Below are 25,029 nucleotides of genomic sequence, written 5' to 3'. Positions count from 1 at the left end.
TTAGAATTAGAAGCTATTAGCTCTGAATTTCCTGTTTCTTCAGGCAATTCTCCTTCTCAGGTCTCAAATGGAGTTGAAGACTAGATAGTTTACTGTTAAATTTTCTTGTCATGAGACTCAGAAAAGAAAACGAGTTCACCATCACACAGGAATGTGACAACTAGGAACCTGACAGGACCAGGGGGGACATGGGAGGTGCAGAATGAGGGGCTCGACAGACAACCCACTGCAGCATCAAAATGCCTGCCACAACCGCTCTGGCACCATAAATCCTGAGCCCCTACGGGGATGACAACAGAGTGTGCATGGCCTGACTGCTGCCCCAGGCTTTTCAATGCTTGTATCACCCCCGAGCACTTAGAAGAGCTTGAGCAGAGAGGGAGATGCCCAGAAGCTGCTGCTGTAGTAGGAGGCAGTTTCAGCTGTTGGAGGAGGAGATAGAGGCAGAGGTGAGATGGGAGAAGGTGTTTCCCTGGAAGGACCAGAACAGACAGTGTTCTTACCATGCCAGAACCCCACCCAAATACACCCCACCCCCACAAATACCCAGTCCACTGCCAAACCTCTGCACGCTAAGCATTCACTTCTTTATCCCCAATGTGCACATTTTAATTTTTTTAAACTTCTCATTTGTTCTCTGTTAATTTCGCAACATGCAGCTCAACTCCGTTGATATCCACCACCCCCTCATATCTGAAGTCCACCCTTGCACCCTTCTCCATATCAGAGAAAAAATGATCTACTTGTGGAAGATGAAAAAATAAAAAATAAAAAATGGCAATATGTCCACAAAAGAGGTATAAAATTAAAAAGATGAAGGACATAGACCCTTAAATTGTTTACAATGAAAAATAGTACTTTTTGATTCAGGGAAGTTATTATGGTTAATAAATGAAAGTTATGATAGACAGAGGATAAAAAAGTTTAAGAACTGAGAGAAAGTGATTCAGGTACAAAATTTTACACTAATATAATTTAGTTAATGAAGTACCTTCTCCAATTTTGCCAAATAGAAATGGACTGAATATTGGGACTGTCATTCTTATGTGATGCATCTCAAAATTTATCTTACTTTATCTAGCTTATCAATGTAAAGATAAGGGTATTACTTGGTGTAAAAGAGGAAATGCTGAGGTGAGGTCTCTTTGTACTAAGGTGTGTCAACTTCAATTCTTAGTTCTTTACTGGCAGAGAGCTAAGTGATAGCAGGATTTCTTTCTAATCATTTTATGATCCATCATCAGGTTTGCTACTTTGTAGATGTTTGTCCTCCTCACCAGCTCAACACAAGCCGAGAGTTCTATCAGGTCTTGTCTCTCTGCCGATTGTACGTAATGAAGATCTTATGGCCAAGAGCTACCTCAGAATGTATGTGGGCAGAACTCCAGGCAAACAGAGGAACATAGGGTGAGGCAAGCTGAAGCTGGAGATTCAGAATAGACATGGTAGGGAAGCGATATGGACCAAAACAGTACGTACTTGTAAAGAGATAATCACCATTTGGTCTTAAAACTAGAAGAATGGGGTTAAATTTACAGAAGGTGAGGGCATGCCCAGTGAAAGGCCCAAGGTTAAAACTGTCAGATAGGATCATGGTATAGCTTACAGAGGCCTGTGAGCAATGGTCCTTTGGTGAAATTGGTGCAAGGAGGAGAACCCCACAAGCAGTATGAAGGTGCCTTCATTGGTGGCTCCAACATTTCACTTTTCCTCTGTCAATTGGACTCCAAACTGTTCCTAGCACAATAATGATTTCAATAATGATTTCTTTCTCCTAAGGGATTTTGTGGCAACTGTGGAATGCTAAGTACAAGGCTTCATGAGAGTTCCCATAACACACACCCATGTCGCAACCTACCATGCAGGCTATTTCTTGATGTGATCTCAAGCACATGTACATAACGAGACAAGAGAATCTTTTGACTACATATTCAAACTGGTGTTTTTTTTCAGGAATTTTTAATGGCTAATATTGCTGAATGAGGATAATTTGAGTTAAGATGAGACATTTTTGGGCAGGAATAGCAGGGAAATATTCATTAAAATGCATAGGATTTACTAAGGTTTTCATAATCAAGCCTTGAGGTATACTTGGCCTTAGAATCAGGAGGTGCTCAATGTCTATGCCCTAGGAAAGTCTCCTGGAAAGGGCACCTCAGCTTATGCACTATACAGGGAGGTTATTAGCAGGGAGGCAAATTCTGTTCACTATGATATCAGATGTCCCTTCTTGGAAATTCTATTGTGTCCTAGAGAGTTCTTGGCATCCTCTGTGATGTCACCAGTGTTGTAGTAAAAACCAGTGCCCTACTTTTTCTCAGTCCCTGCCTGGCAGATACATAGGAAGACACGTTTTCCCATCTTCCCAAGAATTTTGGGAGAATGAATGGCGATTTTCGACAGAGTAGTGTGAGGCAATCTGGCCTTTCATCAAAAAAAAAAATAATGGACAAAAGAAACAAGTCTGGGGAATGTGGAGTAGGTTCTGTGAATTGTATTCTGAGCTTTCTGTCAGATGGAGTATAGGTTTAGGCTGATATTTCTAACAATGGGCCACAACAACTGGACCATCTGCAACGGAATTAAATTTCCATGAAGATCACAATTCCTGAGAGTCAAAGATATCAGAACATTAGTTTTCCCATCCCCAAGGGAGGATATGGTAAGGCTAATGCTATTATTCTGTGAACTTCTGGCCTTTATTTTAAAGAGCATATGTTACATACGTTACGTTACATTGATAAAATAACACCATCAGGAGACATTCGGGCTCCAACATTTCTGAATTTAGACAGGGCATCAATCTACCTCGCTCTCATTGCTTCTTTAAATACAGTAGATATCTGACTTTAGCTTGCCCTGTAATTTTTTAGAACATTAATAGTGTTCCAGCCTTAGGATTTCATTCAATGTTACAATACTTACCAAATATTCTGAAAACCCTAGCTTCCACCCTAGTCCTGCGTGCTATGGAGAAAGAAAATAACGAACCACAGTTGCACTTGAAGTTTACCCACCAACAAGGAGAGAGCCTGGTGAGGACCTTTTAAGTAACTATAAGCCACAGTCTCTACACAGCTTCCTCCACTTATTCAATTATTAGAATATTTTCATTAATGCTCACCTTATTTTTGGTGTACAAAGAATATGCACCATGTCAGTAAAGTATATGTATATGTATGTATGTATGTGTGTGTGTGTGTGTGTGTGTGTGTGTGTGTGTGTGTGTATGTTCCTGTCTATGTTTGAGCCTGTTCTTCCATGAACTCACTATAAAATTTTATAAAATGACTTAGAAGACTGTAGTGAAAACTGTCCAGGTTCATGCAAACATGCAATACTACTGTCCCATGTTACCTTGCAGATAACACTGATACTGTGGACTACTTTAATACAGCCTAAGTCCGGGCTCTGCATGGTGCTCATTGACATTTTGACGTCGGAACCACGACAGAAATCAGCAAAAGGTTCATTTATTACATGCTGTTGTTACTAAGGTGAGGCAAAGCCTTGCCCCATATAGAGACAGGTAGGATGTGATGGCAGTACATAAACTCGCTTTTCCCTGTCCTGTGTGTCTTTGCCTGCAGAGGTCTCTCCTGCAGGAAATACTTTCACATGCTTCTTTAAAAGCACCTGTTCCTCACATCTAGATCAGCTGTGAAAAGAGGCTTCTCCAAGTCAGTCTGAGTGCTCCCACTACCAACTCAGAGCTGCAACACCATAGGATCCTCCAGCCACAATGAAGGGTAGGTCCCTTTGAGGAGTTAGACGAAAGTGCCCGTTCTCAGAAGTGATTTAGAACAGAAGGTTGAGAAGTGAGAGTCAACACCCAAGTGCTTCTTCCTGGAGAAAGCAACCAGATCTCCCTGTTAAACAGTGTAGTCTATCACAGGACCCAGTTCTTTGCCTGCAGAAGATTTTTCTGGAGATTAGTTGCCCAGTCAGAATGGGGTTACATTCTTGATCCATACTCACTCCCACAACAAAAGCTCCTCCCCTAGAAGTCCTTGAGTTGACCCAAGTCCTTTTAGGACCAACAGACAAGAGAGAACAGAGTGCATCCAAGGGAAGAGAAGAGGCCAGAATGATTATAACCTGGAGAAATCCCCCAAATCGGCCACCTAACAACTCTGTGCATATTGTGGATTTCAGAATCTTAAGGTCAGATTTTTCTGATAACACCTGCTAGGTGAAGCTGAAGTCTACTGTAGGTGGGATTATCCCAGGCAGGGAGGGGATCTGGATCTTCAGGCCTGGCCAGCTTCTTCATTCTCCTGAAAGTAATTGTTGGTCAGCTCTAAATCTGAAGTGGGAGTTGGTTTTTCTCAACTCAAACAGATATTTCAATTCTAATACACTATGTGAGAGACACACATTTACCCACGGGGGATTTGAACTTACTTCTATACAAGTGACTGTGGGCCAAAAGAGGGAAACCATACCTGCCTTTAGCATTCTGCCTTTATCAGAGACTACAGGGACTAGCTTCCTGGACAGATATGTCCAAGCAGACAGACATTGTAAGGGGGAAAATTGAGGTAAGAAATGTCATGGGGCCAGTGATTTCAGATTGTACCTTTAGCCAGAAAATCTCTGTTGGCATTAAGGCAAGCAGCCTTGGGCCTGCTGACACTTGTCACTACTTCACGGTGTCTCTGCCTTTATGTCTGCTCCGGGTCCTCCTCATAGGAAGGCCTTTCTTTTTAAAAAAAATTATATAAAGCAATGTTTCTCAGACTGTGAGGCACAACTTCACACACAGATTGCATATCAGATACCTTGCATATTATGACTTATAAGTACTGCAAACTTCATTAGGAAGTAGCAATGAAAAAATTTTATACTTGGGGTCACCACAGCATGAAGAGCTGTATTACAGAGTTGCAGCACTAGGAGTGTTGAGACCCACTGCCATAGAAGCTGACACATGGGAACAGATTCCTCAGATGAGGAGAGGCACATGGCAAGGGATACTGTGTCCCATCCTAGGACCCAGAGGCAGGATCTATCCCAGGAGTCTGTGTGCTCATCTTGTCTTCAGTTCTCCCAGGTTCAAGAAGAGCACTGATCATCTCAGGAGAGTCAGCTTGCACAGCCCACATCAGGCCCAAAGCTTCCCTTTACAGAGAAGGATGTGGGTGTAACTGACAGCCAGTGAGACTGAGGGATCTAATGATAATTGGATCTGAGCTGTGATTTCTTCACCTGTAAAATGGAGGCCTTTCTGCTGAAGTGGGTTGTTGTGGAGATGGACAAAGCATACAAACTGATCAGGGCCTCCCTAGCATGGTTGATTGTAGATTTTCTCTGGTGATCCAGTTAAAATTAGAATCTCTAGCCACGGAGTGTTAGATGCTGGGCACCTTAAAGGTGGTGTAAACATACTGTGATTCTAATGCTACCTCGAATTTACACCATAGGCTCTTGTTTTAAATTTAAAAAGACGAATCAAGTATAAACTGCCAATGTGAAATAATCATGTTCAGAATTGAGCTAATTCCTGTGAAGTCATTTAGTTTTTCTTTTTCTGCATCTATACTGAAGACATCTAGAGTAGCACTATTGAGATCCTAAAGGCTTCTATTAAAGTGCTACCCATCCATTCCTCTCTCCTTGAGGACCTCTCAGGTGACTAAAGGAAACCTGATTTCTTGTCAGATTGTTCCCAGCTGGTGTGATCTCTCTGTCCATGGACCTTGCCAAACGCTGCAGAGCCAATGTGCTGTTTCACAACACAAAATTCCAGACATTAATTTTACCAATGACATTTCCAGACTCAGATGCTGACGTCAAGTAAAGCTCCCTACTGTCCTTCCTAATTCACTGACCTCCCAGAGAAGGGCATTCTTGTTCCCTCTGAACACTTTCTTAATAATCCTTCAACTCTAACACTTTCCATTGCCTTAGTTATCTTCATTTTCTGTCAAGTCGTGCCTCGATCTGCTCTGGACCTAAGTGCACTTTTTACCTTTGCAATAAAGGTGTGTGGTAGGTGAACCATACAGTAATAAAGTCCATGTTTACAGGAAACAAACAGATCTTGCGTAAATGTCCTTGCCCTTGCAATGCTATACCAAACCATAGTTTTTCGTTAAATAATACATTCTTGGAGATCACAGTGTGATCAGATATTCTGTATCCTAACTTAATAAGTTAGAACATTAATAATGTTCTCTCTATTATGCAAATCACATTCTCTCATGTGTATTCTGGTCTTTTTCTGTCATGTCTGATTGCATCATCATGGGACCCCAAGGAATATCAATCCTGGTCTTTTGAAACAGTTGCATATGTCCAACCAGGATCCAAAACCACCCAGAAGACTACTGATACTTGACACACATAAATTGACCTCACTATTTTCATATAGTTTATGGCAAGAGGTCACCATTCCTGACCATGTCTCATTATCCAACAAGATAATAAATGGAAGCGTAGGGGTCAGGCAGGTCACCCCACAAAGCACAAAAAATCCATCTCAGATAAACATGTACGGTTTGTTGAATCCAAAATATCCATGAGTTTCAGGACTCAATGTAAGTCCAAAGCTAAGGATAATAGATATTGAAGAGAATTAAGAGTTCCAGCTCATAGGTTCAATAAATATCTTCATCATCACAGAATACTTCCGTAAGCTGAAGAAAGAAAAGGCCAAAACATTCAACAAGCCTACAGAACGCCAAATTAATTATACCAGAAAAATTCCTCCCTTCACATAAAAATTAAACACTAAATGCACAGATACAAGAAAGTACATTAAAAGGGGTAAGGTACAAATATCCAGTACCAAATTAATTCAGACCAATTTGAATTACACCAGACTTCTCAAGAGAGACTCTAAAAGCCAGAAAATCTTGGGCCGATGTAATGCAGACCCAAGCTCCTATACACTGAGTAATTCCCAATCGCCATAAATGGAGAAACCAGGATATTACATGACAAAATCAAATTTAAACTATATTTTTCTCTATAAAGCACACCAGAGGATAATAGGAAGAAAACTCCAAGACAATGAACTAAATATTATCCAAGAAAATCCAAGAAATTAATCATCTCACAATAATGACAAAAAAGAGAAGCATACAAACATAATTTTAAATATAACCAAAAAAAGAAGAGAAAGCAGCAATCATTGGTTTTAAATATCTAACCAGACCCCCTCTCACCAATCTTCCTTGGTCCTAGGGTGTAAATAACTAGGCAATGTGTATACAAGTATGTGTCTATTGTCCTAGGTACTGGGTAGAAGAGGATTGACTTATCTGGTATCAATTTGGTGGTAGCACCTTGACGCTGGTAGGAATGTGGCCCCACCAAATGGAGATCCTAGATGTGTGAGGTGGGAATGGATATGTGTAGTTCGGGGAAGGCTGTTATATAGAAAATGCTGAGAAGAAATATGATGATGAGGCTTGATGAGGGGAGTCTGGAAAGCGGGATAACATTTGAAATGTAAATTAATAAAATAACCAATTAATAAAAGATAGCCAAAAATGAAATAAAAAGTAAAAAGTTAAAAGAAAAATTAAACCAAAACAAAGAGAAAGAAAACCCTGTGGTGTATTGATAAAATTCAGCTTGTATTTTAATGCTAATTTGTAGAATGTAAGACTGTTTAACCCGCAGAAAAGTGACCCTGCTCCCATTAATTGTGATTATAAAGAAGCACAGCAGAAAGATGGTGGAGGTGAGTTTTTGAGGGCTTTGCTAGAGAGGATCATGAGGGGGGAAGAAGGAAGAAGCTGCCAAGAAGAAAGGAAGAATGGATGTGATGGAGAGGAGAGAGGAAGGAGGACAGCAGCCATGGGTTAAGACAGAGGAAAGCCTGATCCTGAGGGCTGTCCAGGTGGAACAAAGAGCAGCCAAGATGCTGCATAGTAAGTAGGAGTTCAGAGTCATTGTTTGGAAATGAGACCTAATTCCATGCACGACAGGCAGCTGCCCAGCTACTGTGCTGATTAAGGGATATTATAAATAAATTAAAAACTATGTATAACCAGTAAGCCAGCTCTATAGAGGATCCTAATAGGAATACTATAGTTTGCAGGGAAGGATAAAATACCAGAGGTCACAGGAAATAAATTAACACCACTAGGACAGTCAATCAAATGAAATCGATGAAAAAGTCAAAAATTTAAAAAAATGACAAAATTAACACAGAGGTTTGAAAAATATTTACATATCACTAAACTCAATTCCCCAGTAAACAGACATATATTAAGCCAAAAACAGGATTACCATCCTGAGAGATATAGAAGGTATACTAGTGAAACCGAACTAAGAACCATGTCCCTATTCAGTTTGTCTATGTAGCTGACAGAATAGTTTCAAACTCATCCTGTCCACAAGATGTAAGGAAATTCATTTCATACTTTGCAATGACAAAAAGATACTACAATTCTAAATATACACATATTAAACACAAGCTTCTCAAATTTAAAAATATACAGTATCAGATAGATATGAAACAACAGATTAGTTATAACAGTGGTTGTGATTTGTTTAAATTGTCTGTTCAGACCACCTAACAGATCACATGCAAATAAACAAAACAGGAGGAGCAGAATTAAGGTACATCGTCAGGCAAATGAACCTAACAAACTACATTGAACTATACCTATACTTTCTATAAGCCTGTGGACCTTTCTCCAAAATTGACCACATATTGGGATGCAAAACAACCCTCAGGAAATATAATAAAGTTGAAGTAATGTCATGGATTCTATCTGAGCACAAAGGAATCAAAGTGGTATCACACAATTAAAAGTACAGAAAATACACACACTCATGGAAAGTAAGTAACATAAACAATACAACAACTGAAAGGGTCAGGGGAGAAATAAATAAGGAAAATTTAAAATAGATCTAATCTCTTTGTCTACTATCAGAAGGAGAGAATTTGGAGTGTGTGCTCTTGGGATTATGCCTTGAATTGGCTCACCACATTCCCAATTTCCCTTGGCAATGATAAGATATATGATTCGGCATTACACATTGGAAGTGTGGAATTTGCCTTTTGATTTCATAGGAGGGAAATAATTATGGGACTGCCTGGAGTTTTATGAAGTTCTTTGGCTGAACTGTGTAGACTGTGAAACACTACAAGGATTTTTGAAGGATGTGGGAAATGCATTTTTATTTTGATATGTTTAAAATCCTATGGATAATTGTGAGTAGGATATGGTGAATTGAATGATAATGGCCCACATAAACTCACATGTATGAATGTTTGTTTCTGGTGAGAGGAAATGTGCAGGAAGAATTATAAGATATGTATTGGTTGGAGGAGTATTATGGGATTGGGCTTTGAGGTTTCCAAATTCAATACCATTTATACTTAACGCTCACTTTCTCTGTCTCCAACTTGCAGATAAGATGTAAGCTCTCAGCTAGTTCTCTAGAAACATGGTGACCTACCTGCTGCCATGTACCTCAGCATTGTAGTCATAACTCAGAATCCTTGAAACTGTAAGCAACAATATACTCTTTCTTCTATAAGTTCCCTTGGTCATGGTGTCTCTTCACAGCCTATAAAACAAAGATTGGAAGGAATACTTAAGTGACAAATTTCTCAATAAAATACAGGCAAATAAAATTCAGATGTATACCAAACATATCAGGTACCATGATCAAGATGGCTTGACTACAGAGGGGAAAGAATATTTCAACAAATACAAATGAATAAACAATACACCACATGAAAGCAAGAACAAGAAACACATGATCATTGACTAGAGGCAGACAATTTCTTTGGCAAAATCTCACAGTGATACATGAAATAGTCCTGGAGAATCTGGGATATGGAGAAGATATACATTAACATTATGAAGAAAATATACAAGGCCAACAGCATCCTAACTGGAGAATATCTTAATGCATTTCCCTAAGATCAGTAATAAGTCACAGGTGTTCACTCTTTTCATCTAATCCAAGTAGTATGTGAATTCTTTTTTTTTTTTTTTTTTTTTTTATTAACTTGAGTATTTCTTATATACATTTCGAGTGTTATTCCCTTTCCCGGTTTCCGGGCAAACATCCCCCTCCCCCCTCCCCTTCCTTATGGGTGTTCCCCTCCCAACCCTCCCCCCATTGCCGCCCTCCCCCCATAGACTAGTTCACTGTGGGTTCAGTCTTAGCAGGACCCAGGGCTTCCCCTTCCACTGGTGCTCTTACTAGGATATTCATTGCTACCTATGGGGTCAGAGTCCAGGGTCAGTCCATGTATGTGAATTCTTATCCAAAACAGAAAATAGAAAGATGGAAAGGCCATGTCCATATGAAGGAAAGCAGTCAGAATTTTCTGATTTGCAGGTGATATGATCCATATATAAACAGCACGATGTTTCCACTAGAAAACTCCTACAGCTCATAGACCCACTCACTAAAATCACATTAAAGTCAATAAAATTCCTGTATACCAACAATAAATATCAACAAACATACCAAGAAAAGAAACCCATTCAGACTAGCCTTAAAAATTTTGTAATAAATCTAAGGAACTGAAGACTTGCTACGAAGAACACATTAAGAAAAATAAGAAAAAACTGAAGAAAGCAGAAAATGAAGACACCTCTCGTTTTCATGTATCAATATGACTGATATTTTTTATCGAATTCCTACCAGAATCGTCTACAATCCATCCAGTCCTAATTGTTATGCAGGGCTTCATGGGAATGAAAAAAAGATCTCAACCAATGAAAGCAAAAATGAAGGGCAGTCAGACACTGCCAAATAGTAAGACAGTAAAACACTGCAGGACGCATCATCTTTAATAATTTCAAGTTCATTTTGGGGAATAGTAAAAAAAAAAAACCCAGCCTGTTGATACAATGAGAACAAACACAATGTCTAAAGGAAGATAATAAAGGATGCAGATATTGGTGTATGTTCTCATCAGCATCTCGGTTTTGACAAAGAGGCCAAAGTAACAAACAAAAGAAAACAAAAAACCCACAACCACCACCTCCACACATAAGGTGCAGTTTTCAACCAGTTGGTTGCAACTACTTCCTGGGGCAATCACATAGGAGACATACTTTATACAGGATATTTACATTACCATTCAAAAGAGTAGTAACCTTACATTTATGACTTAACAATGAAATAATTTTGTAGTTGGGGGTTGGCTACCACACCGTGAAACACTGTATTCCTTGACATGCTTTTGGTCACGGTATTTTTTTGAAGTAACAAAAATGTGACTGATATATAAACTGGTACCAGAGGGAGTGGACTTGTTTTTGTGAGGAATATCTTGTTTTTTGGAGGAGGGTGGAATACTTTGTGTTGGGAAAACTTTTGAAACATGTAAGCAGATCTTAACAGTCCATTTTAGTTTGCTACACAGGAGACATAAGAATTGTGAGTAGTGTGCAAAATAGAGCCTCTCTAATGAGACTTCAAAGGATTGCAGGAACTCTATTCGTGACTGGCTTAGAAGCTATTAACATTATTTCAGCAATCTGTCTCGTTTCTGCCTGTATACTAAGAAGATACCTGAAGCTAAATAAAAAAGTCACTGAACAATTGTTTTGAGCAAACTTCAAGAGGTAGATATTGTGTGACCTTCCTCAAATTGTATGAATGTGTGTTTGTATTTTCAATTGTTAATGTAGCCAGGAAATCAGTTAATCCCTCCACATTCAGGACTTGGAAGCATATGAAACTGCAGGATCTCACAGGATTTGGAAAATATCCCAAGTATTGTAAGGTCCCCAAAACTTGTTGTCACCCCACACTCATAGGGATACATCTTTAGAGAACATGACACCCTCATTCTCAAAAGAAGGATGGGTAGCTGATTATTTGTCTGCAGTGGGTCATAGATTTTTATTGTCCTTTAGTGGGTTGGTTGCAAGTTTTTACTGGTCATCGTCAGTGAGGAAAGTGTAAAGGAGATTGGAATCAGGGATGTCTTACTTATTTTCTCTTTCCCTCCTCAACCCTTTCCTCTCCTATCTAGAAGTTTTGGGAAGGAGGAGTAAGGGGCTAAAATGATAAAAAAAAAACATAGATTATTCAATCTCTTTTTGTACTAGAAAGCAACACCAAGTCTCAAATATTTCAGGATGTCATGGATTTTGAATTTAAAATTGTATTTACATAAATGATTGAAATCTTGTTTCAGATATAAGTATATGCATTTTATTCACAATGTGGTGTATAATTCTAATTGTATAAAATTACTACTGTACACTGCCATGGATAATTAAGGAATGCAAATAGTACTATCCAACTATAAATAATCAGTGTTCTAGTGATGTTAGGTAGTAGTTCAGTTGGTACAGAAATGAGCTTTATTTAGCTTCTTTTATATGTATTCAAAGGTACAGAGAAAGTGAATCCCTTGGAAAAAAGCCACTTTGGTCCACTGATATAGACTTTACATAAAAAGGTGGTGCTCAAATCCTTTAGAGATCTGAAGAATCTGCCATTTCTGATGTCCAAATAGTTAAAGGCTTTTCACAGTGGGAGAGACCTCAACTCCTGGCAGTGTCCCAGGTCTGTCTGAAGAAGATGATGGGAACTAAAGAACACTAACTGGAGTTCCCTTTAATGTGGCAAAGTGGCCATGGGGTGAAATACCACCCACTTACCTCCACTGCTGCCAGAAAGTTGTCCAGACTGTGGAGAAGTGGATGATGGGGAAGTCAATTGTCCCAGGCTTTGGAGAAAAAAAAGAGGATAGTCCTTCAAGTGACCTACTTCAAAGGATTGTTGTCAGAGCCGTTGACCCGTTCAACTGAGGGTGGATGCCACAATGACATGGAAAAATTTGCTGACTGTCTGTCTGGTAGCCAACAATTTCTGTCATTTCTTTAGAATTGGAAGCTATTTTCTCTGAATTTCCTGTTTCTTCAGGCAACATTTCTCCTTCTCAGGTCTCAGATGGAGATGATTAGATAGTTTACTCTTAAATTTTCTTGTTATGAGACTCAGAAAAGGAAACGAGTTCACAATCACACAGGAATGTGACAACTAGGAACCTGACAGGACCAGGGGGGACATGGGCGGTCCAGAATGAGGGGCTCGACAGACAACCCACTGCAGCATCAAAATGCCTGCCACAACCGCTCTGGCACCATAAATCCTGAGCCCTGACAGGGATGACAACAGAGTGTGCATGGCCTGACTGCTCCCCTGGACTTTTCAAATCTTGTATCACCCCTGAGCACTTCTGCTTGAGCAGAAAGGCAGATGCCCAGAAGCTGCTGCTGTAGTAGGAGGCAGTTATGGCAGTTGGAGGTGGAGGTGGAAGCAGAGGAGGGATGAGAGATGAGGGAGGAGTTTCCCTGGAAGGACCAGAACAGACAACATTCTGACTACTCCAGAACCCCACCCAAACCCAGCCCACGCCACAAATGCAGAGTCTACTGACGAACATTTCCATGCTAAGCATTCATTTCTTCATTCCCCACTGTGCTCATTTTAGTTTTTTTTAAACTCCTTTTTTGTTCTCTGTGAATTTCACATCATGCAGCTCAACTCCGTTGATATCCACCATCACCTCATATTTGAAGTCCACCCTTGCATCCTTCTCCATAATAGAGAAAAAATAATCTACATGTGGAAGTTGAAAAAAGAAAAAATGGCAATATGTCCACAAAAGAGGTGTAAAATTATAAAGATGAAGCACATAAACCCTTAAATTATTTAAAATTAACAAAATTGTTTTTCATTTCAGGAGAGTTGTTATGGTTAATAAGTGCAAACTATGATAAATAGAGAAGAAAAAAGCTTAAAAAGTGAGAGAAAATGATTCAGGTACAAAATTTTACACTAATATAATTTAGTTCATGAAGTACCTTCTCCAATTTTACCAAATACAAATGGACTAAATGTTGTGACCGTCATTCTTATCTGATGCATCCTATAAATTTTCTAATTTTATGTAGCTGATCAGTGTTAAAGACAGTTATTTTTTGTGGTGTAAAAGGGGAAATGATGAGGTGAGCTCCCTTTGTACTAAGGTATGTCAACTTTCAATTGTTAGTTCTTTACTGGCAGAGAGCTAAGTGCTGGCAGGATTACTGTCTTGTCATTTCTACGGTCCATCATCAAGTTTGCTATTTTGTAGATGTTTGTCCTTCTCACCAGCTCAACACAAACTGAGAGATCTCTTAGGTGTTGTCTAACTGCCGATTGGACATAATAAAGATCTGAAGGCCAAGATATGCTGCAGAAAGTATGTGGGCAGAACTCCAGGCTTACAGAGGAACATAGCGTGAGGAAAGCTGAAGCTGGAGCTTCAGAATAGACATGGTAGGGGAGTGATATGGACCAAAACAGGGCATAGGGTTTAAGAGATAATCACCGGTTGGGTCTCAAAACTAGAAGAATGGGGTTAAATTTAGAGAAGATAGTGCACGCCCTGTGAAAGGCCTAAGACACAAACTGTCAGTCAGAATCTCATGGTACAGCTTACAGAGGCCTGTGAGCAATGCTCCTTTGGTGACATTAGTAAAAAGAGGAGAACCCCCAAGCAGCATGTGGGTGCCTCCATTGGTGGCTCCTACATTTCACTTTCCTTTGGCACTTGGACTCCACACTGTTCCGAACAACATAATGATTTCAACTCTATCTCCTAAGGGATTTTGTGGCAACTGTCGAATGCTAAGCTAAGGACAAGGCTTCATGAGTGTTCCCATAACACACACCCATGTCGCAACCTAACCTACAGGGTATTTCTTGATGTGATTTCAAGCACGTGTACATAAGGAGACAGGAGAACCTTCTGACTGCTTATTCAAACTGGTATTATTTCTCAGGAATTTTTAATGGCTGATATTGATGAGTAAGGATAATTTGACTTAATGAGATATTTTTGAGCAGGATTTAGAGGGAAAAATTCATTAAAATGCATAGGAATTACTCAGGTTTTTATAATCAAGCCTTGATGAAAATTTGGACTTGCAAGCAGGAGTTGCTCAGTGGCTATGCCGTGGGAAGGTCTCCAGGAAAGGGCACCTCAGCTTATGCACTGTACAGGGAGATTATTAGCAGGGAGGCAATGTCTGTTCACCATGACATCAGCGGTCCCTTCTTGGACATTCTATTGTGTCCTAGAGAGTTCTTGGCATCCTCTGTGATGTCATCAGTGTTGTAGTAACCACAAGTGCCCTACATTTTCTCAGTCCCTGCCTGGCAGATACACAGGAAGACATGTTTTCCCGGCTTCGCAAGAATTTTGGGAGAGTGAACGCCGATTTTGGACAGACTGGAGTGAGGGAATCTCGCCTTTCATCAAAAATAAATGGTGGACAACGAAAGCTGGCCTGGGGAATGCTGAGTAAGTTCTGTGAATTGTATGCTGAGCTTTTTGTCAGAGGGAGAATAGGCTTATGCTGACCTGTCTAGCAATAGGCCAGAACAACTGGAGTATCTGCAAAGGAATTGAATTTCCATGAAGATCACAATTCCTAAAAGTCAAGGATTTCAGAACATTAGTTTGCCCATCCCCAAAGGGAGGATATGGTAAGGCCAATGCTATTATTCTGTGAACTTCTGGCCTTCACTTTTAACGTGCATATGATACGTTACATTGATATAATAACACGATCAGGAGACACTGAGTGTCCCACTTTATTGAACTTAGACAGGGCATCAATCTACTTCACTCTCATTGCTTCTTTAAATAAAGTAGATCTCTGTCTTTAGTATCAGGGAGAGAATTATGCTTCTGGCCTTATGTTCTTAGAACTCCTCTGACTTTTTCAAATTGGCAGAGATGGGACATCCTTAGCATTATAAATTAGAGTTTGTGTGTTACAAACATTTTTTTACAGTACTAAAACTATTTGTAGCAGGTAGACCAAGATTCAGCCTGTAACCAATTGGCACTTCTGTGGCATTTGGTGTTTCAGTTAGGGGAATTGATAAGTCCGTTGACCATGAGATCCCCCACAATGCTTTTAAATTCCAAATGGTGTGGCCTAGAGTATCAGTGCAGGACATCTGAGTATCTCCAATCACTCAAATCTTTTGGAGGTTGAATTTATCATCTGACTTCTGAAAGTACAGCGGTGAGGGTCCTGAAAGAAAGTTGTACCCTGTTAAGTTGATAACAATCCCGTAGAAGCCATCTCTGTGGTACATGTAGCATGGGTCAGCAGGCATAGGGAACACCCGGCATCTGACATGTCTTGGTCTGTATATAGTGCTGGGAGAGTTGACTTCCACTGAGGAGGTCTCTTAGGCAACAACAAACTCTTTGTGGTGACACTGTGGTCTGCACATGCTCTCCTCCTGTTTGGGGCTTGCCATGGTCTATGCACACTCATCAGTTTCCCCAAAAATGTTCACTTGTGTTCTTCTACCTACAGAGGATGGGAGACTGACATCATCCCCTGGCCCTGTGGTAATCAACAAGGAGGCCAACACGGAGAACACAGAAGAACAGAGACTGATTAGACAGCTGCAGTCAGCTACTGAGGAGAGAAATGAGCTAAGAGATCTCCTGACTTACGTGACAGAGAGATACAGGAACAACAGGTATGCATTGCTCCAAACTGCCTTGTGTCATTCATGGATCTGCAGTGTCACCTACATCTTATTCTATTAAGCTGTAGGGGTCTAGAAAGCTGTGCCTCCCAAAATACTTGTCCTAAACCTCATTTCTGATACAGAGGAGATTCAGAACCTGACCCTTGGTCAGGAGTGAGATGGGAAATGGTCTCATCTGCTGCCTCCAGCTGAAAATCTGAACTTGTGGCCTTAGTGAGGATTCAGGGATAACGTTACTGGAGCATGAGTTCCCAGTGTACATTTGGAAAGCCCTTGACAGGTGGTAGATTTGCAAGGTTCTAGGTGCTGAGAGTTTGGGTGTGTGCTAGGAAGGTGACTGAGTGAGGACTCTTGTTGCAGTAGCCTGAGGTGACAGATCTCAAATTGTTCATCTCAATGTTTGACTAGATGGCCAGAGACACAGGGCTTTTCCTTCTTTTTTGTTTACCTCTGAGCCAATAATGTGGCATGCATTTTTTCTGATTCTGATTGTGTTCTCCGTTTGCATATTTCGCTCCCTTTTTCATTCTCTTACTGTTTACTTTTCTTTTCCTGTGTGTGTGTCCCAGTTTCTGTGTCTCTGTGTGTACACACCTACATGCATATGCACAATTTTTATATGTTTATATTTCCCCCCACACTTGGAATCTAGGGGTCTATGTTTTTTCCTGAGTATATTCATGTATAACAATTTCATGGTGATGTGAGTGCTTTGTTTTGGGAGCCCCTCTTCAACTGCACACTTCTTTGCCAATGTGGTCACATTTGTCTGTATATTTGTGCCATTTGGGCAGATTATACTTTTGTGGCGATTTATGGTCTCAACTCCATAATTGTGTGAATTGTGTGTCTCTACAATATTAATTATTCAGGATGTAGAATTCCTGTTGTCAAAACAGGAAAAATGAAATCACAGTTTTCTAGGTCTTGGATGTGGGAGAGCTGTGGCCTAGGCCCTTGTTAGCATAAGTAGCTTGACTGCAGATCCAGCCCTTCTGAGTGAAGAAAGGGAACCTGGGAACCCTTTATCTCGATGCCGAGCTTATGGGGTCCTGGGCCCAGAATAACAAGTTTCTGAAGCTGAAGAAGCTTCCAATATGTAGAACTCAGAAATTGTCCTCCCAGGGCTGGGGTACTAGAAGACCCAGCCTGAGTTCATATATTCCTAAACGCAGATGTTCATTGGGTTTTACTCTCCTAGGGCCAGCCACTACATCAGGTCAAATCCATTTTATGAAAATTTGAAGATAAAGGAGAGGGAGGTCATGTCATTACTGCACAACTTAGAGATGAGGAACATCGAGCATTGTGAGAAATTTCAGGAGCTCCAGAAGGAAATTAACTTCTATCGGTGAGCACTGGTCAGAGAGGCCATTAACTCTGCTTTGCCCACAGGTGCCATCCTTTGTTCTGACTGGAGGTCTAGCAGCTCTGGCTCCATGTCTTGTGCTCTTTAAACATCACTGTGTCCTGGGCCTTTTGGACTCAGTTTTTAGGTCCACAGGAGACTGTTACTCATACCCAGAGTGTCTAGGCATCTTCAGAAGGCTCTAGGTAGACCAGTACTTATTCAGCTCACCAAATGTCTAATAGGCTGAGCTGGGCCTCTGCGGTCACACCAGGTTTAACAAAACTCAGTGTGTGGACCACATGGATAACATGACCTTCCCTTAATTCTACTGACCTCCTTTGAGGGTATTTGCCCACTATTTATTAATGTTGCCCCCATGCCTTTTGCTTCCATGGATAAATGTATATCCCCTGTTGTTGTGGAGAGAAATGAACGCTTTTTGGTACTTGGGTCACAGAAACAATTTAGTCTTCCCTGAATTGGCTGTTTGATGTTTGTGCAGCATCCTTGTGTGTATCAAGATGTATTCTATGAAGTTTTCACTGGTATCTGGGTCCAGAGCATGTTTGTGAGACTTGGGAGTAGGAATGGGAGGAAGAGGGTGCAGGATCTAACTATGCAGTGTGTGTTTCCAGGAACCTGCCCAGCCGGATCCATATGGACAAGATATGTATGCAGAAGAAGTTGTTCCCATTCAGAAAGGAGGGCAAAGCAGAACAGCTTGATTGTGCACCGCTGCTACAGAAATTTTTGTTTGATTTGAACAAGAAAGATAAAGACGAACAGGAGAAAACCAGCAACCTCCAGACCAAGCAACATCTGGTAGGGACAAGCAGCTGTGTCAGCCTAAAATTATCTGATTCCATTTGCCAATTTGATACATGTTTGCTTTCCCTACCACCTTAATAATGTACACTCCAATAATACAACCACCTCATGCTATGGAATGTTCATTCCTCTGTCTGTGCACGAGTATTCTGGGAAGACAACCACTTTTCAGGAACTGACTTATTAACAACTATGCTTTGGTGCTCTTTTTGAAGCTGCAGTCTGGAAATGGTGACAGATGAATAACCTATCATATTACTGCATGTCCCTGTGATAGAATGGATGCTATGTAGCGCTTTGAACAAGTTTTGTTCCTGTGATAAATGATATTCTGTGGTCACGTGACCTCCAAGTTGGGAAGCACCTTTCAGGGATAAGAACCGAGTGCATATGGCAAATTATTCTTTGTCATTGGCTTTCATCTTGGTGACAGGTTGACTTCTCCTTTCATCCTGCAACCCAATGAGGTCTCTTCCCATTGCCCTGTTCTTGGTTTGCACTGGTTAAAGTCTGAGGCCCAGATGGGCAGCCCACATTACTGTCAGGGTTGTTGTAGACTTTGCCCTGCCCACAGACACACCAGCAATGTTATCAGTTAACACATCAATGGTGACCTAAAATAGAGCTGAGTGGGTAGAAGGCAGCAAGCTGATAGCTAGCATGCAAGTCCCCAACACATCAGTTTCTGAATAACTGCCTTCCTCTCCCTGGTCTCAGGAATTGCAAAAGAGCTGGAATGGGACACACAGCAGGAAGAGAGCCTCCTGAAGAATAGGTTGCTTTTTCAGGATTCCCCTGCGGACCGCCATCCTGAATAATACCAACATTTTTTTGGATGAATACTCTCCCTCATAGTTTAATTTATTTTTTGCTAAGAAACACTAAATTTATCTTTCACTAAGCCAGTCTGACTGATTGATATCTTATTCTCTTTCTGTTTAGGATAACACCACTTGAGAGACCACTTGGGAACTGCATTGCCATTTTGCCTGCTAGAGGAGAAACAGCAATATAACTGTGCTTCTAAATGTTCACTAAGAATATGCTGTTTAGAAATATTTTTGTTATGATCTTAAATGAAGTTTTTGTTTTGTTATTTCATAGTTATATGTTCTTGTTAATATTTTTCACATCTGAAAATACTTTTATATATTTATATTAATATTCATTTTAATCATTTTTGTTTTAAATTGTATTCCTTATGAATAAAACTTGATTTGTAACTCTTGACTCTTTAGACCATCTTGCTTATTCAAGTGTTCTGTTCCCTCTTGTGTTCTTAGAACTGACAGCTAATGATGGATTCTGCATGGTCGAGAGTTCCTGGGCTAAATAGTAAATTCAAAGCCACCAATGCTTACCTAGAGTGATAGTGTGTTTTGTGTGGATAATGTGTTCTTTTCTTGGATGCACATTTTATGATGTGATCACTGCCATACTTTATCCATGCGGTCATGTTTTCTGCTAATCTTTTTTTTTTTGAAAAATTTTTTTAATTTATTTAATAATTAATAATAATTCTTTGGTTTCCGGGCAAACATCCCCCTCCCCCCTCCCCTTCCTTATGGGTGTTCCCTTCCCAAACCTTCCCCCATTGCCGTCCTCCCCCCAACAATCTAGTTCACTGGGGGTTCACTCTTAGCAGGACCCAGGGCTTCCCCTTCCACTGGTGCTCTTACTAGGATATTCATTGCTACCTATGAGGTCAGAGTCCAGGGTCAGTCCATGTATAGTCTTTAGGTAGTGGCTTAGTCCCTGGAAGCTCTGGTTGCTTGGCATTGTTGTACATATGGGGTCTCGAGCCCCTTCGAGCTCTTCCAGTTCTTTCTCTGATTCCTTCAATGGGGGTCCTATTCTCAGTTCAGTGGTTTGCTGCTGGCATTCGCCTCTGTATTTGCCCCATTCTGGCTGTGTCTCTCAGGAGCGATCTACTTCTGGCTCCTGTCGGTCTGCACTTCTTTGCTTCATCCATCTTGTCTAATTGGGTGGCTGTATATGTATGGGCCACATGTGGGGCAGGCTCTGAATGGGTGTTCCTTCAGTCTCTGTTTTAATCTTTGCCTCTCTCTTCCCTGCCAAGGGTATTCTTGTTCCCCTTTTAGAGAAGGAGTGAAGCATTCACATTTTGATCATCCATCTTGAGTTTCATTTGTTCTAGGCATCTAGGGTAATTCAAGCATTTGGGCTAAAAGCCACTTATCAGTGAGTGCATACCATGTATGTCTTTCTGTGATTGGGTTAGATCACTCAGGATGATATTTTCCAGTTCCAAACATTTGCCTACGAATTTCATAAAGCCGTTGTTTTTGATAGCTGAGTAATATCTCATTGTGTAGATGTACCACATTTTCTGTATCCATTCCTCTGTTGAAGGGTATCTGGGTTCTTTCCAGCTTCTGGCTATTATAAATAAGGCTGCTATGAACATAGTGGAGCACGTGTATTAGAATGGCTACTCCAGCTTGCTTCTTCTGACCATTTGCTTGGAAAGTTGTTTTCCAGCCTTTCACTCTGAGGTAGTGTCTGTCTTTGTCTCTGAGGTGTGTTTCCTGTAGGCAGCAGAATGCAGGGTCCTCGTTGCGTATCCAGTTTGTTAATCTATGTCTTTTTATTGGGGAGTTGAGGCCATTGGTGTTGAGAGATATCAAGAAATAGTGATTATTGCTTCCTGTTATATTCATATTTGGATGTGAGGTTACGTTTGTGTGCTTTTCTTCTCTTTGTTTTGTTGCCAAGACAATTAGTTTCTTGCTTCTTCTAGGGTATAGCTTGCCTCCTTATGTTGGGCTCTACCCTTTATTATCCTTTGTAGTGCTGGATTTGTAGAAAGATATTGTGTAAATTTGGTTTTGTCATGGAATATCTTGGTTTCTCCATCTATGTTAATTGAGAGTTTTGCAGGATACAGTAACCTGGGCTGGCACTTTTGTTATCTTAGGGTCTGTATGACATCTGTCCAGGATCTTCTGCCTTCATAGTTTCTGGCAAAAAGTCTGGTGTGATTCTGATAGGTCTGCCATTATATGTTACTTGACCTTTTTCCCTTACTGCTTTTAATATTCTTTCTTTATTTTGTGCGTTTGGTGTTTTGACTATTATGTGACGGGAGGTGTTTCTTTTCTGGTCCAATCTATTTGGAGTTCTGTAGGCTTCTTGTATGCCTATGGGAATCTCTTTTTTTAGGTTAGGGACGTTTTCTTCTATGATTTTGTTGAAGATATTTACTGGTCCTTTGAGCTGGGAGTCTTCACTCTCTTCTATACCTATTATCCTTAGGTTTGATCTTCTCATTGAGTCCTGGATTTCCTGTATGTTTTGGACCAGTAGCTTTTTCTGCTTTACATTATCTTTGACAGTTGAGTCAATGATTTCTAGGGAATCTTCTGCTCCCGAGATTCTCTCTTCCATCTCCTGTATTCTGTTGGTGAAGCTTCTATCTACAGCTCCTTGTCTCTTCTTTTGATTTTCTATATCCAGGGTTGTTTCCATGTGTTCTTTCTTGATTGCTTCTATTTCCATTTTTAATTCCTTCAACTGTTTGATTGTGTTTTCCTGGAATTCTTTCAGGGATTTTTGTGTCTCCTCTCTATGGGTTTCTACTTGTTTATTTATGTTTTCCTGGAATTCTTTCAGGCATTTTCGCGATTCCTCTCTGTAGGCTTCTACTTGTTCTCTAAGGGAGTTCTTCACGTCTTTCTTGAAGTCCTCCAGAATCATGATCAAATATGATTTTGAAACTAGATCTTGCTTTTCTGGTGTGTTTGGATATTCCATGATTTTTTTGGGGGGAGAATTGGGCTCCGATGATGCCATTTAGTCTTGGTTTCTGTTGCTTGGGTTCCTGCGCTTGCCTCTCGCCATCAGATTATCTCTAGTGTTGCTTTGTTCTGCTATTTCTGACAGTGGCTAGACTGTCCTATAAGCCTGTGCGTCAGGAGTGCTGTAGACCTGTTTTCCTGTTTTCTTTCAGCCAGTTATGGGGACAGAGTGTTCTGCTTTCGGGCATGTAGTTTTTCCTCTCTACAGGTCTTCAGCTGTTCCTGTGGGCCTGTGTCTTGAGTTCACCCGGCAGGTTTCTTGCAGGGGAAATGTTGGTCCTACCTGAGGTTCCGAGGCTCAAGTGTGCTCGTGGGGTACTGCCTAAGTCCTCTCCGCGGTGGCAGCAACAGAGAAGATCTGGGCCGCTCTTTCCGGGATCCTCCGTGCACCAGGGTTCCAGATGGCGTTTGGTGTTTTCCTCTGGCGTCTGGATGTGCGCAGAGTGCAGTCTTTTCTGGTTTCCCAGGCATGTCTGCCTCTCTGTAGGTTTAGCTCTCCCTCCCACGGGATTTGGGTGCAGAGAACTGTTTATTCGGTCTGTTTCCTTCAGGTCCGGCGGTGTCTCAGGCGCAGGGGTCCTGCAGCTCCTGGGCCCTCCCCTACGGGAACTCAGAGGCCTTATACAGTTTCCTCCTGGGCCAGGGATGTGGGCAGGGGTGGGCAGTGTTGGTGGTCTCCTCCGCTCTGCAGCCTCAGGATTGCCCACCTGACCAGGCGGTGAGGTCTCTCTCCCACTGGGTTTGGGAGCAGACAGCTGCTGCGGGCCGGGCGTTTTCTGCTAATCTTAATAAAACAGTCTACAACACACGTTCATTATTGATCCTGTGTAGCACATTTTGACTAATATACATTCATATTTGTAGAGCTGTAGAAAAATTGACATTTCCAAAGGTATATGGAAGTAATCCTAATGGAGAACCATATGCTTCAGTCTTTCTTGCAATACACTCTCAATATGCCCCCACAGATAATGACCTCCAAAGTCATGTTGGGAAAAAGGTTTTGATAAATGCTGTTGTCCTAGACCATACATATGCTGTGTTTTTATTGTTGTGGATTAGGTGTAGAATGATCATTTGTGTCAGTGGGTCTTTTTCTCTACTGTATGTCTGTGGCCTGTCCTGGGTGAATTTCCCTCATAGTCCAAAAAAAGGAATCACATTCCCTGTTGTAGATCATTGTTGGGAACCATGTGCTTCTTCTGAGAGAGCAGCAGAGGTTCTAACCTGTGAGTCATCACCACAGATCCTGCAGGTTCTAACCTGTGAGGCATCACCACAGATCCTGCAGGTGGCTTTTGTCTTTCCAGGGCATGTGCTCCCTTAGGTGGACATGGTACCTCAAATAAAACAGAGAGATCTCAGGAAATGTGTATTCTTACTGAGCTGTGCAGGCTCAATGTGTTAGGCACCCAGGCATCCATAGAGGGCTCAGGTGGCCCCACTGCTCATTGAGGATTCAGGATGTTCCTACAGCATCACTTAGTTTCCATATTAGAGCAGATCCTTCACCTAGTATCAATGATGACCATATCTACTATGCACATTTATAAAATACAGAATGGAAACTATCTTCCTGTAGGCCTGCTGCACATAATGAATTCTTTTGATAGATATTAAGAAATTGATCTTAATCTAAGCAGTTTAGGGAGGAACCTCAAGAGCAACCATATTGAATTCAGCCTACAGCTGTGAGCACATGTTTCTTTTGGATAGCAAGCCTGTGCAAACACAGAACCTAGGTGGGCCAGTTCAAGATGCCCTTTTTCCGTGGCAAATCTGGGTTCCTGTTGTAAATGTATTTTTTTCCAGGTGACTGATTTCCAATTTATGGAATTGAACTGACTTACTCAGAGTCTGAGTTACTCAGAAAGTTAAAATTCAGAAGGAATGATCCAGAATGTCCACAAACAGTTGCTGTGACACCAAGGCTTTTAAGAGCTCAGCATCTAGAGAAGCAATGTATTGTTTGTTTATTCTCAAGCATAGGTCCTCTAGTCATTCATTAGAAGCTGACCATGCCACACAAAGGGTCGTCTGTATCAAAACAGAAGCTAGTGGTACCTACATATCCACCACACTTTCACATTGCCACTGTATTTGAGGTTCTCAGTTAATATAAAAGGACATGGAAGAGCTTGTGTCTTGCTATACATATTCCTAATTTATTAGCCTTCAAGACAAGGTGTGCTTTGTCTTGCTAATGCTACCACTGGCATACAATACCTTGCATAATTTCTACTGACATCTGTGACAGGAGACAATAGTTCAAGTTATCCCTTACTTGAATAAACTGTTCTTAGAGTAAAATGTAGTCTAAGTGGCCTTCCATTCTCTCTGACATTGTAAACATTTCCAGTCTTCAGAAAAGTCTGTCACTGTCCAGTACAAATCTTAAGATGTCCACACTGTCAGCTAGGTGTCTTCATCCAGCTTGCCCTGTAATTTTGTGTAACATTAATTGTGTTCCAGCCTAAGGATTTAATTCAATGTTACAGTACTTGCCAAACATGCTGAAAACCCTGG

At 40.9% G+C, this 25,029-nt stretch overlaps 1 protein-coding gene and 2 long non-coding RNA genes across 3 annotated transcripts in view; 2 read left to right on the top strand and 1 right to left on the bottom strand.

Moving 5' to 3' along the window:
• Window positions 1-9,552, bottom strand: part of LOC134480023 (uncharacterized) — a 32,170-nt gene extending 22,618 nt beyond the window's left edge. Inside the window, exon 1 of the long non-coding RNA XR_010054131.1 lies at window positions 9,421-9,552. This is a non-coding gene — a long non-coding RNA (uncharacterized LOC134480023). The remainder of the gene's footprint in view (window positions 1-9,420) is intronic.
• On the top strand, window positions 2,300-3,901 carry LOC120094119 (uncharacterized). Its single transcript, XR_005488100.2, has 3 exons — window positions 2,300-2,662; window positions 2,947-3,035; window positions 3,365-3,901. It is a non-coding gene; the product is annotated as an uncharacterized LOC120094119 (long non-coding RNA).
• Window positions 9,553-14,952: 5,400 nt separating the features above from the next.
• Window positions 14,953-19,912, top strand: LOC134480021 (disks large homolog 5-like). Its single transcript, XM_063266304.1, has 5 exons — window positions 14,953-15,292; window positions 16,326-16,494; window positions 17,708-17,857; window positions 18,493-18,679; window positions 19,628-19,912. The coding sequence occupies exons 1-5, from the start codon at window positions 15,166-15,168 to the stop codon at window positions 19,640-19,642; spliced, it is 648 nt and encodes a 215-aa protein (XP_063122374.1). The 5' UTR covers window positions 14,953-15,165; the 3' UTR covers window positions 19,643-19,912.
• Window positions 19,913-25,029: the final 5,117 nt, after the last annotated feature.

This window comes from Rattus norvegicus, chromosome 8 (assembly GCF_036323735.1).
Source record: "Rattus norvegicus strain BN/NHsdMcwi chromosome 8, GRCr8, whole genome shotgun sequence".
Lineage (NCBI taxonomy): Eukaryota > Metazoa > Chordata > Mammalia > Rodentia > Muridae > Rattus > Rattus norvegicus.
Note: the sequence above shows the minus strand (reverse complement) of the source record. Positions and strands in the feature narration are given on the sequence as shown.